We start from the raw sequence: 15,600 nt of genomic DNA, 5'->3' as shown, positions 1-15,600 counted from the left end.
CCCTCTGGTCCAGGCCTGGGCAGGGTCCCCCACCACCGCGCGACCCCGCCTTTTTTAGCACCCAGTGGGGAGCAGAGCTCAGACCATCATCAGGAAAGCCCCCGAAAGTCCCAGCCCAACCAAAAAGTAACGGGACGGTGCCCAGTCCCGGGCTGCAGAGGAACCGGCAGGAAGGCTCGAGGGCGCCCCCGCTCCCCCCCCCCCCCCACCCCCACCCCCCGGTCTTCTTGTCGGTCCCCATTGGCTGGCGCGGTCTGCGGCTGGGATGGCAGTGGGAGGGGACCCTCTTTCCTAACGCCTTATAAAAACTGCGCCCTCCGAGGGGTCCGGTCCTCTGCCACTCTCGCTCCGGTATCCCCCGCGCCAGAGACGCAGCAGCACTCCCACCGCCCACACCCACCGCGCTCTCCCTCGCCTGTACTCCCCGAGCCGGTCCGTGCCGCCGCAGCCGCCCGGCCCACCGCCACCCTCTGCAGTCATGTCCGCCAGGTCCGTGTCCTCGTCCTCCTACCGCAGGATGTTCGGCGGCCCCGGCACCGGGAGCCGGCCGAGCTCCACACGGGGCTACGTGACCACGTCCACCCGCACCTACACCCTGGGCAGCGCGTTGCGCCCCAGCACCAGCCGCAGCCTCTATGCCTCGTCCCCCGGAGGCGCGTACGCCACGCGCTCCTCCGCCGTGCGCCTGCGAAGCAGTGCGCCCGGCGTGCGCCTGCTGCAGGACTCGGTGGACTTCTCGCTGGCCGACGCCATCAACACCGAGTTCAAGAACACCCGCACCAACGAGAAAGTGGAGCTGCAGGAGCTGAATGACCGCTTCGCCAACTACATCGACAAGGTGCGCTTCCTGGAGCAGCAGAACAAGATCCTGCTGGCCGAGCTCGAGCAGCTCAAGGGCCAGGGCAAGTCACGCCTGGGGGACCTCTACGAGGAGGAGATGCGGGAGCTGCGCCGGCAGGTGGACCAGCTCACCAACGACAAGGCCCGCGTCGAGGTGGAGCGCGACAACCTGGCCGAGGACATCATGCGGCTCCGGGAGAAGTAAGGCGGCGCCCATGCGGGGCTGCGGGAGGGGAGGGAGAGGGGAACAGGGCCCCCGCGAGAAGCTGCCACGCCCTTGATGTGGCTGGGGTGGTGGCTGCCTGGGGGACAGCGGGTGAGCGGGGTTGTGGGTGCGGCGGCGCAGCCCCGCCCTAAACCCAGACCTTGCAGTTAGCATTTCCCCTCCACCCCCACTGGTTGCCCCAAAACACCCCGCTTCAGGTTACAGATTTCTTAAAACTACCGCTCTGTCTGCAGCCGAAGGCCCTTATAAGCGATGAGCGCCATTTCCCCAAACTTTTAGAAAGTTTCCTGGCCGCTTCCGGCGGGCTGCCAGCATGGGGCGGGAGGAGGGAAGAGAGGAGGGAAGTGGCGGAAGCGAGACAAAGGGATTGCGGAGGTTCCTCGGAGGCGGGGTGGCGGCGGTCGCCTTCCAGGTTCCGGTGGCGACCGTGATTGCTTTTGCACGCTGCCGCCGAGGACCCGCTAAAACGTGCGGAGGGCAGCAGTTCTAAAAGCCGCAGTGCTTGGCTGCCCGCGGAGGTGGCGCAGCAGCTTCTGTCGCGAGGCGCAGCGACGTGGTGGTTGGGTGTGGCCGCCCCGCCCCTGGCGGTTTCCCAGTTCCCGTTTGGTTAATGTGCGACTGTTTCAGGTTGCAAGAGGAGATGCTTCAGAGAGAGGAAGCCGAGAGCACCCTGCAGTCTTTCAGACAGGTTTGTAGATTCTGTTCCCGCTCGCAGCCACCGGACCCCACCCGATCGACCCGGAGCAATTCTCAAAGTTACGTAGCCCGTGTCTAAATAGTGCAAAACTTCACGTCTGTGCACAAAGCCCCCTAGTGGCAGAAAGAGCACAGATTGGAGCTTCTCCCAATGAAAACCCTTGAATGAGTGAAGCTGTTCCTTAGGACAGAAAGAAAGTCTTTAACTTTTTACTTTGTTTCGAGATTTTTTTCCAAAGAAATTTTTTTTTCCGTTTTGTTTTTGCAACACATTGACATTCTGATTCTGAACAGTTACAGTTTGATGTAGATTAAGGCTTACTAAAGTCAAGTTGGCTAACTTTTACAAGGCCATGAAAAGCACAGTTATACCCTGTAGTTTGAAATGTAAACGTGTTGGAGGATAAGAAACTTAGTTTAACTGGACTTACGCCAGCAAGTTTCTTTTCTTCCCTGCAAGTTTCATTGTGGCATTAAAGTTATATGGAAGTATCACTAGGCACAACTATTTTGTGATCTAATAAGGGTGAAAAGGAGCCATCTGTCCCCTGGGCTGAAAGTATTAATGGTTTCTACGGGCTTCACGATGGAATGTAGATACAGACATTCTGGCAAGTGTGGTGGCTCTGGACAGAAATAATAGGAGTCTTTGTGTTCCCAGAGAAGCTTTGCAACAGGCTACGTTCTTATTGAATATGTAATGATGTAAGCGCAGTTCTAATTGGACACACGTATTGGCTAACATCCGTTATCTAGTATCTGGTCCAGACTTGTGAAGTATCTGATGGGAAAAGTTCTTAAAGCTACAATCATACCTCACATTTTGAAAGGCCTTTCTTTATTTGGTTTCTTTATTCTCTAGCACTTTCTCCTTAAATGAAGAACAAACCTAGGGCCCAAGAACGGATTTTTTAAGTAAAGGACTTTTTGCTCCAAAGCTAGATAGACTTCAAGGATTTTTAGTTTGAAATTGGAATTCAAAAGCAGGAAGAGCCGCTAGCATAGTTTTATTCTCCTGAACACTTATTGGGATGGCTATCTAAGCTCTCAGATGAATAGTCTAGAATAACATTTTGAAGCAGAAATACATTTACCAAATTAAGTTAAGCACTGCAGTGTGTGGCCCATTTTAGTAACTGAGCATTTGTAATCATCATATCTGTAATGTTTTCTGCAGTGTAGTGAGTTAATATAAAATAAGATTAATATGAATGATCTCCTCTTTAGGGATTCAGTAAAATCCCTCATATTTTCTTCAAGGAAGTAGAAATGTCACAATGTCACGTAATTATCTTCCGCATCTTTTTTTAGGGCTTAACAAGCAAAGTGAATTTTTCCCAAGCCAGGTTTTTTTTTTTTTTAATTATCACTCATTCCTCATTCACATTTCCATGAAGGTGAGAGAGGTCGCTCAACATTTTAAGACTTCAGTGCTATAAAGTGTATTCCACATACAATTGCTGACAAGATAAGAGGTATAAAAATTCTTACAACATTTCCTTGAGGGGAAATAAAATCTTTGGGACATAGCAATTTGCAAGTGATGGAAACACAGGAGAGCCTGAGCAGCAAGGATTCTGCATATAGTTTCATTACATGCATTTTGACCAGTCATTCTGAAACAAGCTAAGTAACTGAATTTACAAAGTGCTAAGTAAAAAGGATGGACACACGTTTGCAGGATGCAATGGGAGTTTTAAGAGAAAATTCTACCAGATTTGGAAGCAAAGAAAATACAGTGCAGAATTACATTTCTTTTCCTTATGTGCCTGAACTGCATCTTTGCCAGTGTACAAATTGAACTGGATTATAAATCTAGCCTTGCAACATCTAGCCTTGCTAGATGACTACATACTTGCTTTGCATTCTAAGGATACATTTGGCTTAGTCAGTTAAGCCTCGGACTCTTGATCTCAGCTCAGGTTTTGATCTCCATCGTGAGTTCAAGTCCCATCATCATGGAGCCCACTTTAAAAAAAAAAAAGATTTCAGCAGAGAATAAAAGAGCTCAGATATACACTGAAACTTTTGAAGCACAAATTTCTGTTTTACGTGTCCTTGAGTATACACAAAATGAAATCTGGTCAACCCTATTACATCATGTTATTTCATGACATTCTAAAAAGATATCTTAAAAATGTGGTGACATTGATTTTTCTAGGTTTAAAAAAATAATAAAATCAAGTCAGGGAAAGACAAATACCATATGATTTCCCTCATGTGGAATTTAAGAAACAAAACAGATGCACAAAGAAAAAGACAAATCAAAAAACAGCTTCTTAGCTACAGAGAACAGGCTGAGGGCCACCAGAGGGGAGGCGGGTGGGGGATGGGTGAAATTGGAGATGGGGATTAAGAGCACAAGCACTGTGATGCGCACTGAGTATTGTACAGGTACAGGGTTGTTGAATCACTGTATCGTATACCCGGAACTAATATGTTTGTATAATATAGTATGTTAGCTATACTGGAATTGAAATTTTAAAAATAATGAGAAACTTCACTAGTGTAATGGAGATTCAGAGTGCAGTTTAACATTTACTTATTTTTAAATTGCTTATTAGCCATCTGAATACAATACAGTGGGTCACAATTCAAATTTACTAATGAAGAGAAGAAAGTATAGTATATTATCGTACTGGGTGATTTATAGACTTATTCAAAGGTCATAAAAGTTCTCAACAACCTTTTCATAGTAAAGAGACTAAGCTCATATGGTTCATTTAAAATGAAGAAAGGAGGTAAGCCATCGACTTCAGCACCCTCCCATCTGCCCTGTCTTTTCTCTTTTCAAACCAGGATGTTGACAATGCTTCTTTGGCACGTCTTGACCTTGAGCGTAAAGTGGAATCCTTGCAAGAAGAGATTGCCTTTTTGAAGAAACTACATGATGAGGCAAGTGGAGCCACGTTTCATGAATGAATGTGGGTGAAGTTGCCCCCATCCTGGGCATGGCTGACCTTCTGTCTGTTCTTTCTGCAGGAAATCCAGGAGCTGCAGGCCCAAATTCAGGACCAGCATGTCCAAATCGATATGGATGTTTCCAAGCCTGACCTCACGGCTGCCCTGCGTGACGTACGCCAGCAGTATGAAAGCGTGGCTGCCAAGAACCTTCAGGAGGCTGAGGAATGGTACAAGTCCAAGGTATGAAAGCAATCAGTGTGGCTAGAACAAGAGAAGAGCATTTTGTTCTGGAAATGCTCGTACCTGCCTGTGATCCCTGCACACCCTTTAAGTCCAGTCAGAAAGTTGGCTTGAACTTCTTGAACTTCTCGTCCCAGTTGTATTTATTGCTATAGCCTCCCTATCACTCATCCCTTCTTTCCACTCCCTTCTGAACCCTACTTCAGAGGCAATCCCAACACCACACCTGTGACCCCCACCCTTCTTGAATGAGGGTAACGTATCGAATTTCTACTTGAAAACATTGTCAGCATTCTGCCACTCTTCCTTCGCTGTTCAGAACAGAAATGTAGACATAGTCTGGAGGACGTGGAGCTTTGCACTTAAGATACAAAATTTGATTTGGATCATGTGCTATTTATTTATTTGTTTGCTTACCATCTTGAAGCTTTCCCCTTTTTCCAGGCAAGGGAGAATCTTAGGGGACCAAGTCACGTGGGTGGTCCACATTTTGTCATTTCTTTCCAACAGTTTGCCGACCTCTCTGAGGCTGCTAACCGGAACAACGATGCTCTGCGCCAGGCGAAGCAGGAGTCGAATGAGTACCGGAGACAGGTGCAGTCCCTCACCTGTGAAGTGGACGCCCTCAAAGGGACTGTGAGTATCCCATCCCACTAAAAAACGGACCATAAGCCGCTTGTGTCATGCACATTGATCAAGCTAATGGTGCTATCCGAACAAAACTTCAAATGAAGACAAATTTATGTTTTAATCCAAAGAAAATGAGCTGTCAGGACAGATTCAAAGAGCACTTCGAGATGTGAAGGTTTTAGCTTATACCTGTATTCTTGCTTCTAATACTTGATGCTTATATCCTTCACCTGAAGTTGGAGTGCTGCTCCCCATTTTTGCCACTAGGGGAACAGATCGCGGGTCTGGGAATAGCTGGGGGTTTCCTGGGAAGTAACAACGGAAGCCTCTCTTACCTCCTGCAGAATGAGTCTCTGGAACGCCAGATGCGTGAAATGGAAGAGAACTTCGCCGTCGAAGCTGCTAACTACCAAGACACTATTGGCCGCCTGCAGGATGAGATTCAGAACATGAAGGAAGAGATGGCCCGTCACCTTCGGGAATACCAGGACCTGCTGAATGTCAAGATGGCTCTCGACATCGAGATTGCCACCTACAGGAAGCTGCTGGAAGGCGAGGAGAGCAGGTGTGGCACAAGGGCTTATGCACGTGTGTTAATAGGTACCCTTTGTTAGGAATTATGCCCCTCACTTTACCTACGTGCGTTACCTCTTCATCTTTAGAACATTTCTTCAACGTAGCTGCTGACCACTTCGTATAGATATGGAACCTTAGGTTTGGGAGATTTAGTAACTAACTTGCTCTAATCAGCATTAATCAGTGGCAAAGCTGGGATTTGAACTCACAACTCTGGGAGCGCCAACGCTTTTCCCACTCTGCAATGCTCAGAGAAAACACTCAAAGGAAAAGATTTTAAATGTACTAATGAGACCGTCCTAGGTAAATACTTCAGAGGCAAATCCCTCACTTAATGAACTACGAAAATACATTCTCTTATGTGATGAAAACAAGAAGTTGAAGAAATTCGTTCCTTATTGTTTGAGTCGTTTTCCAAAAATTTTACTGTTTTTCTTTATCTCTATATAGGATTGCTCTGCCTCTTCCAAACTTTTCTTCCCTGAACCTGAGGGGTAAGCATTTGATCTCCCCTTATGAAAAATTTCAGCAGCTTGTAACCAGTCCGTTTATGATAAAGCACTAATTTGCTGAATGATTTTTTGAAAATGCCATACAAGATAAACTCCTATAAAACATCCATAATTTTTAGACCCAAGTACTGTCTTATAATCTGTGCTGCCAGTTAAATTTCAACTCCCTTGGACTTCTTCCTTTGGAGTATGCACTGAAATAGTCCATCCTGATGCTACTGCGTTACCAGGCCCTAGTAAAGTCTTGAGAATTATTTGCGGAGGAGCACTTTTGATGGTTGTGAACAACGATCATAATTCTTTGGGCAAAATAGTTACTTGTCTTTTTAGAATTTCACTTTTACTAATTTTGGGCGATTTTTCTTTATTCAGAAACCAATCTGGATTCCCTCCCTCTGGTTGACACTCACTCAAAAAGGACACTTCTGATTAAGACGGTTGAGACTAGAGATGGACAGGTTGGTATATTTCAGCCAAAACGCATAATCTCAGGCAGACATCGATAGCCTTGTGAATCAATAAGTCTCTATCTCAGATAACACCTGGCTGATTGGGGAGGTTTTGGTTTCACTCATGACCCCTCAAAAGAGAATAGGCCTTTTTTCCCGGCACGACACACAGCCAACTATTTGGCTCCTGAATATGAAGGTGACATAGCAGTCTTCCTACTGTCCAAAATAAGTGATTGTTTTTCTATGCTCCTTAATTTAAGATCAGCGCACAGCTTCTTCAAGTTACTTCCTAGACTCATTCCATGAGCTACTTCAGTAGACTCCCTTGATATCAGGAATGTTTTGATCCTGGACATACGGGCTTCCCTACTGACTGCCACCTGAATACTCTTAGGCCCTTTGACATAGCACAAGGATATGCCGGATAATCAGTTCGTTTCTCATTACTTCTCTACGCCAGGAAAGAAATGGCCGAAATCTGTTGCGATCTTCATGGAATCTCCCCTTGCACATACACTTAAAATGCACTTGACTGTACAGTTTAGTCCGTCTTCATGGCTTTTAAACTTTGCTGCATAGGATTATCATAGCATCCTTCATACACAGTTTTAAGTTTTTTTTTTTTTAAGTGCTAACATTCCATAGGATACTTCTTTTGCGTGTAGGTGAAGAGCGTCTTACACACGTATCTGTCCCTCCTAGCTGTGACCTTGGCCGTGCACAGCTAACGTAACCTGCCTATTTTCACCATCAATGATACCTACTTAGGAGGGTTTTCCTTTGTCATGCTTATCGGGGTAATTTCATCTTCAACAGGTATTCTATTTGACTCGAATTTTTTTGTTAACAGGTTATCAATGAAACTTCTCAGCATCACGATGACCTTGAGTAAAGAGGGCACAGAGTCAGTGCAGCAATACTACCAGCAAGAATGAAAAAGAAATCCATATCTTAAAGAAACAGCTTTCAAGTGCCTTTCTGCAGTTTTTCAGGAGCGCAAGATAGATTTGGAATAGGAATAATCTCTAGTTCTTAAGAACCAACACTCTTAAAAGATTTAGGAAAAAGTTTACAACATAATCTAGTTTATGAAGAAAACTTGTGCTAGAATACTTTTTAAAAAGTATTTTTGAATACCATTAAAACTGCTTTTTTTCCAACAAATATCTGACCAACTTGTTTCTGCTTCAATAAATCTTTGGAAAATTCTTTTGGTGTGTTACTTATTTGCTTCTATCAAAACAGTTCTCTAAATTTTATGAGAATCTGTGTCAGTGACTTTTTTTGTGGGGGGGGGTTTCTAATCTGGTGAATTTGCCACAAAAATCAAGTTTCGGTTAACTGGATAAATTCAACTTACTTCCGCTTCAGATATTCTTACTTTGGCCATTGTAGGTATAGTTCACTTCTTTTTTTTTTTTTAAAGATTTTTTATTTATTTGACAGAGCACAAGTAGGCAGAGCAGTAGGCAGAGGGAGAGGGAGAAGCAGGCTCCCCGCTGAGCAAGGAGCCTGATGTGGGGCTCGATCCCAGGACCCTGGGATCATGACCTGAGCCGAAGGCAGACGCTTAACCGACTGAGCCACCCAGGTGCCGTGACTTCACTTCTTTTCAATGAAGTTATTTAAATTTACAAATAGCTGACCTAGAATAGAATAACTTGTACAAAAATGCCGATAGGTCTTTTCATAAAATGAGTTCAGCTGGGGCCATGCCCCTGTGTGATTTCGATTCTAACAAATACACTTTCTAAAATTAAAGACTTTGGCTAAAGGGAACTTCTGGGGGCACATGCAGCAGGTGGAGTAGCCCAGAGTCCACTGTGGGAGTTAGAACGTGGGGCAATGGCAGGATAGAGGGGCTGTGGCGTCTTCAATTAGCAAGACACAGAGAAGGGACAAGTCCATCAAGCTTGCAAAACCTGGAGCAGTGAGAATGAGTGATACAGCTCTGAAAACCTTCAGGCCTCTGGAGGATGGATAGAGTTGAGATAAATAGGGGAGAGAGGATATTGCTCAGAGGCCATAGAGTTGTCACGGTTGGTAGTGTGTGTGTTCTGAGGGAAACTCCTTTGGGCAAAACCCTGGACTTCTTGACGTCCCAATTTCCCATATAACTACTACCTCCCTCCTCCAGGATGGAGGTGATAGGCATTTGCCGTCATCTTTAGGTGCTCGCTTCTGCCTCTCTTGAGTTGCTGAGGGGAGTGGTAGGTAGTTAATGGAAAGCCCACCTAAGGGTCAGACATTAAGTGCTAAGTAACACTGGCTGAGATTTTCATCATTTTTGTTCCGGGGGCAATGCAGGAGTAAAGAAAGGACTGGCTGCATTACTTAGTAATAGTACCCCCTTTAGGCTCATAACTGTACTTGTTTGGACAATAGATTATATCTGGTCATCCGACCCTCAGTATAATCTTACAGGAAAGGGTGTTTATCCTGAGAGTCCTTGAGTGTGCCTGCCCCTTCCCCCCCACCAGCCCCCATATTTGAACAACTGGTGTGTTAAATGGTGCAATCAGCATTACCACAGCAAACGTCCAATATTCGGGGCCCTAACAGACATTTTATATTTGATTTTTGGTTTTCTTTTCTGTCTGTCAGCCATTCCTACCACCATCCCCATCAACCCTATTTTTCCTGCCTCCTCTGCCATTTCTATTCCACCTCTGGCTTAGGAGGATTATCCAGGGAAGACAAGAGCTCCATGTTGGTTTTCTTCAAACATGTGACCTTTCATTATTTAAAAAATAAATAAATAAAAATATGGGTTTTTTTTTCCAGGAAGAAAAGAACCAGGATAACAAGGAGTTCTGCCCCCATACTCTGAGACTGGTGGGTTCCCCAGCCTTCAAAGTCCCTTACAGCTCTTTCTAAAATCACCTCCCCAAATTGGCAAAGATGAGCCAGCCTCCCTCATCTGTGACCGTCAGAAATTAGTCCGTCCTGAAAAGCCTCGTAGGGGCTCACCTCACAGGAATTTAAATCTCTTTAAGTCTTTTTTATTTTTATCTTTAATTATACTTCTAGCATTTTCCTTATCTCCGACTTTGAAAAACTAATAAAAAGAAACTATGTTCTCACCACCTATGGTGAAACAAAGATTTACGCTTGGTTCTTTTATATATAACATTAATCCAAGACTAAAGGAGATAAAAAAAAAAAAAAGGAGGTAGAGTGAAGGAAATGATGACATAAAGTGATGGCTGGAAAAAGTTACCACGGGGACTGTGAGCTCCAGAGAAATAATGTGAAAATTGAGTCCAGCTCAATTTTCTCACAGTAGTGACAGATGGAGGAGGGGGCTAGGAATGAGACAAATGTTCAACTTAGTTACAACATACCTGATGGAGGATTCACCTTCCCACCACCAGCCTCTGACAAAGGCACTGGGACAAACGAAATCTTTCTTTCTCGACTGTGAGCGAGGGGTGAATGTTGGGGGAGGGGGATGGAAGGGAAGGGAAGGTGGGAGTACAGCGGCTTCCCCTCCTGTTTTCCTGAAGAAAGCAATGAAAGAGCAAACACTATGCCTGCAAGAAGGCTTTCTCTCCAACCTGCCAGGCTTCAGCTAAATAAAGGGTCTGTATCAGTCTCTTGTGGCGGCCATAACAAAATACCACAGCCTGGGGCTTAAACAACAGAAATGCACTGCCTCATAGTTCTGGAGGCTGGAAGTCCAAGATCAAGGTGTTGGCAAGGCGGGTTTGTTCTGAGGCTCCTCTCCTTAACTAATCTCTTCTTACAAGTAAACAAGTCACACTGAAATAGGGGCCACCCATATGACCTCATTTTATCTTAATTACCTCTTGAAAGACCTTATCTCTAAATACAGTTACATTCTGAGGTATGAGGGGTTAGGACTTCAACATATGACTATGGGGCTGTGGGGGAGGGGACACAATTCAGCCCCTAACAGGGTCACAGTTAAACATTTGGAGAACATTCTTGTCTGTATTCGAAAGAAGTCTGTGGGGCACCTGGGTGGCTCAGTCATTAAGCGTCTGCCTTCGGCTCAGGTCATGATCCCAGGGTCCTGGGATCGAGCCCCACATCAGGCTCCCTGCTCTGCGGGAAGCCTGCTTCTCCCTCTTCCACTCCCCCTGCTTGTGTTCCTGTTCTCGCTATCTCTCTGTCAAATAAATAAATAAAATCTTTAAAAAAAAAAAAAAGAAGTCTGTGATAGAGATTTTCAAAAGGGCATAATTTAGAACAAAAAAAAAGAAAGAAAGGAAGGAAAGTGATATGGTGTTGATGGTATACCCAGTTAAGACTATATAAACGTTTAAAATTTGACAGGCATATGTGGAGATCTACTCCTCTCATGGCCATCAAGACAAGCCTCATATATAAGTTCCCTTGCTTACTAAAACTACCATCTACCAACCTACCAGCCAGCCTCTTTCTTTGGTCTCTCCCCGCTCGCCACATGCAGGTGCTGGTTTCAGATTTCACTCAGGCATCTTGCTAAGCGATGTAAGGAGAGATACCACCATTGTATACCCAAAGCTTTTTCTGAAAGCCTTTTGTGATACGGACCCAGTATTCTCTTTCTGGCCACCTTCTCTCTGACCTTGAAGCAATGTGTACCTCTTTGAGAAAAAGATCATGAGTGATGGTTTTAATGTCCCTTTACATCTTGCCGAAGACAATTCCATACCTAATTGTTCAACATCCATGAACAACATTAATTTGTTGTTCAACTGAACAAATAAATATATAGTCTGACCTTAACTTCAGGAAGCCTATATTACGTTTGACAGTCTCAAAAGCGTTTCTCTTCCTATTCACTCCTATTTCGCCACACCACAACAAAGCCCATCTTTCGATTCCAATTAAATATGGATAATATATGCTACCTCCGTATAATCTCCTAGGTGTAGGGTTATGGGCACAGTCAGACACTTGAATGTTTTCCTCACCACCTCCAGATGAACTCTCTTCCCCTGTCTCCAGGTGGTAGATAGGATGAACTGCTCATGAAACAAGGCAATCAGCTCCAGGCAGAATACATTTCAAAATGTTTCTCCCTATGGGGTTTGACAGAAACAGGCAATTTTTGTTCTCCTTGCCATGCACTTCAGCAAATCATCCTGGCTCTTCTGAGTAGTCACCTTTCAAGCCCATGAGTTACCTATTTGAGTTCTTTTACTTCAAACTGACAGGGCAATGCTAAAGCAGAATGTCATCCGTCAAGTTCCAGGCTGTTCTAGTCGAGAATCAGATACGCTCAGACCTATGCTGGTTTTCATTACCATGGGGTAATGACATTTTTGGCTCGACCAGAACGTCCTCTTGACCATACTGGGTTGAGGAAAATTTTATGGTTTTCACGAAAATCAATAAAGAACAAGTGAGATTTTGTGAGGGAAAGAACTATCTAAAATGTAGGGCGCCTGGGTGGCTCAGTTGGTTAAGCAACTGCCTTCGGCTCAGGTCATGATCCTGGAGTCCCGGGATCGAGTCCCACATCGGGCTCCCTGCTTAGCAGGGAGTCTGCTTCTCCCTCTGACCCTCCCCCATCTTGTCCTCTCTCTCTCTCTCTCTCATTCTCTCTCTCCCAAATAAATAAATAAAATCTTTAAAAAAATAAATAAAATGGTTGATCAGAAAAACTATGAAGTCGGGGTGGCTGGGTGGCTCAGTTGTTGGGCGTCTGCCTTCGGCTCGGTCATGATCCCAGAGTCCTGGGATTGAGCCCCACATCGGGCTCCCTGCTCAGCGGGAAGCCTGCTTCTCCTCTTCCACTCCCCCTGCTTGTGTTCCCTCTCTCGCTGTCTCTCTCTCTGTCAAATAAATAAAATCTTAAAAAAAGAAAAAAGAAAGAAAAAGAAAAACTATGAAGTCGCTATTCCAAAGCAACTCTGCATTCACACGATTTGGCTAAGGGGCCTTCTTTTAAATAGACCTCTGTGGATAAAGTTTGGGTTCATAAAATTGGAGTCTACCTTAATGATGCAAAGTTGAATTTCAAATAAGGCCAAAGCTTGAGAAGATGAAGTATAGCATTCAACCATCTACCCAGAAGAGAGAGAGGCATGCATTTTAAGGATAGAGGATCCCCAAAGCTATCACATGGGCCAGGGGCAGGCAGGCTTTCTTGATATACTAATCAGATTCAGCAATAGCTAGACAGTCTTTGGGAAAGGTACCCATGCAAGTGGGCCCCCGTGTGGCCATCAACCTGCCATTGTGGCGGCTCCGTTCATATGCCCATTGTTCCAGTCCCAGCGTGGTCAGTAACCATGCTGGCCAATGTCAACTGGGCCGAATCATTCTGTCTACTTCATTGTTCGGTGTCTCTTCTGTGTTGAGATGCTTTTTGGTAGGCATTAATGTGTGCTACAAAAATCATCACACCTTCCCAGCCCTCCTTGGGTTTAATTGTCCAGACCTTTTCTTTCTAGGCCTTGGCCAGCCAACTGGGAGATTGGTCTCAGCCTCTAGTTGATGTGTTCTAGGTCTGAACATTGGCTCAGTGTGAGAACTGAGCAAGGCATCACAACTTGATTGGGTGATTGCCTTCTGTTCCTCCATCTTTGCCTCCCTCAGGTTATAAAAATTAAGAGGTACCCTGTTGGCTATTTTGCCTATAAGGAGGCCAAGGTCTATTAACCATTTCCACAACTTCCTGTGGGTCAAGCCATTTTGGTTGCCCTTCCAACTTTGCAGTCATTATGGTAATTGTGACTCCTTGGCTTCTAACGGTTAAGAGACCCCTCGTGGCCCCATCTTTTTTTCAACATCCCATATTAAAGGCCTGTTAACAAAGCCAACTCTGTGTCTGTCTCACCTACCATCAGTCCTAGCCTGCAGAATTCATCTTACCACCTGTTTTCCCTGACTATTTCTGCTTCCAACTGTGTGTGTTCAGGTCTTCCATGAAGTAGAAGCCAAGACAAGATTAGGCTGGTAATAGTCTACTGGCAGCAGTGGTTGAGAAGGAAGACAGAGGTGGGTCCTGAGGTGTGATAGTCTGAGGTACAGAATCAGCAATGTTCCGTAGCAGGTTCTCTCTCTCTCTCTTTTTTTTTTTCATTTTTTAAATCTAAATTCAATTAATTAACATATAATGTATTATTGGTTTCAGAGGTAGAGGTCAGTGATTCATCAATCTTATATAACACCCAGTGTTCATTATATCCCATGCCCTCCTTAATGTCCATCCCCCATTTACCCCATCCCCCTCCCCCCTCCCCTCCAGCAACCCTCAGTTTTTTTCCTATGATTAAGAGTCTCTTATGGTTTTTCTCCTTCTCTGGTCTCATCTTGTTTCATTTTTTTCCTCTCTTCCTCTATGATCCTCTGCCTTGTTTCTTAAATTCCACATATCAGTGAGATCATATGATAATTGTCTTTCTCTGATTGACTTATTTCACTTAGCATAATACCATTTCGTTCCATCCACATCGTTGCAAATGGCAAGATTTCATTTTTTGATGGCTGAATAGTATTCCATTGTATATGTATACCACATCTTCTTTATCCATTCATTTGTCGATGGACATCTGGGCTCTTTCCATAATTTGGCTATTGTGGACATGGCTACATAGCGGGTTCTCTTGAGGGGAGTTCTGAACCTCCATGGTCACCTCACCCAGGACCACACAATAGTTCTTGTCAAAGAAAACATTTCTTTAGATGTAGCAGAATCTGCAGAGATTCTTCTGATCCTCCAAGGAGAGGAAAATATTCCACGATGAACCTGAGTGGTGTCTGCTACTTTTTCATTCTCTTGTTTTCTCAGACTGGGCCCTGACTGTATCTGTGTTTGAGAGAAGAAATCCATTACTTACCTACTCATCTCGTGACGGCCTCTCTTTAGCTACTTGGAAACCCTGCTATAGTCTTGAAATAATCATTTTCCTTTAATATCACCTTCTTGAAGAGACTTCCCATGACTTTTTCCTTTCCTTTCTTTTCCTTTACCTTATTTTTCTCCAACATACTTATTACTGTCTGTATGATGTTATTACATACTTGAGTGTTTGTCTACTTGCTCATTTTTCCGTGTCTCCTCCTAGAATATAAATTCCATGACAGGTGGGACCTCCATTGCCTTGTTCATTGCTCTGTCTTCAGTGTTCAGCACACACATGCCTGACACACACAGTATGTGCTTAATATATGATTACTGAATGAGTACATCAATTATTAGGCAGGCCAGCCTCCCCCACACATAGCTAAAACCAGCCCCTGGAGGAGGGAATGAGGACAGAGAAAAGATGTTTTTCTAGTTCCATTATGGATACCTCAGAAGGATCCTATAAATCAAGCATTACAATGCCCATTTTGCAGATGACTAAACTGAGGTTCGTAGGCATAATATTTATAAAGCCACCCAGGTGGTAAATGATGGAGCTAAGATTTGAATCCAGACCCAAAGTGGATGCTCTCAACCACTACAGGATGCTAATAAGAACAAAAAGAACAACAAAACCCCCAAACCTAGCTTCTAAATTGATGAGTTCTGACAAACAATAAACTAGGTCTGTCTCCAGACTTCCTGAGTGGGATGACTCTC

The 15,600-nt window shown here is 44.6% G+C and overlaps 1 protein-coding gene across 1 annotated transcript; it reads left to right on the top strand.

Moving 5' to 3' along the window:
• Positions 1-274: 274 nt before the first annotated feature.
• On the top strand, positions 275-8,285 carry VIM (vimentin). Its single transcript, XM_021696765.1, has 9 exons — positions 275-1,041; positions 1,694-1,754; positions 4,562-4,657; positions 4,745-4,906; positions 5,417-5,542; positions 5,881-6,101; positions 6,563-6,606; positions 6,997-7,082; positions 7,927-8,285. The coding sequence occupies exons 1-9, from the start codon at positions 479-481 to the stop codon at positions 7,966-7,968; spliced, it is 1,401 nt and encodes a 466-aa protein (XP_021552440.1). The 5' UTR covers positions 275-478; the 3' UTR covers positions 7,969-8,285.
• The last annotated feature ends 7,315 nt before the right edge of the window (positions 8,286-15,600 follow it).

This window comes from Neomonachus schauinslandi, chromosome 5 (assembly GCF_002201575.2).
Source record: "Neomonachus schauinslandi chromosome 5, ASM220157v2, whole genome shotgun sequence".
NCBI lineage: Eukaryota > Metazoa > Chordata > Mammalia > Carnivora > Phocidae > Neomonachus > Neomonachus schauinslandi.
This window is presented reverse-complemented; position numbering and strand designations above follow the sequence as displayed.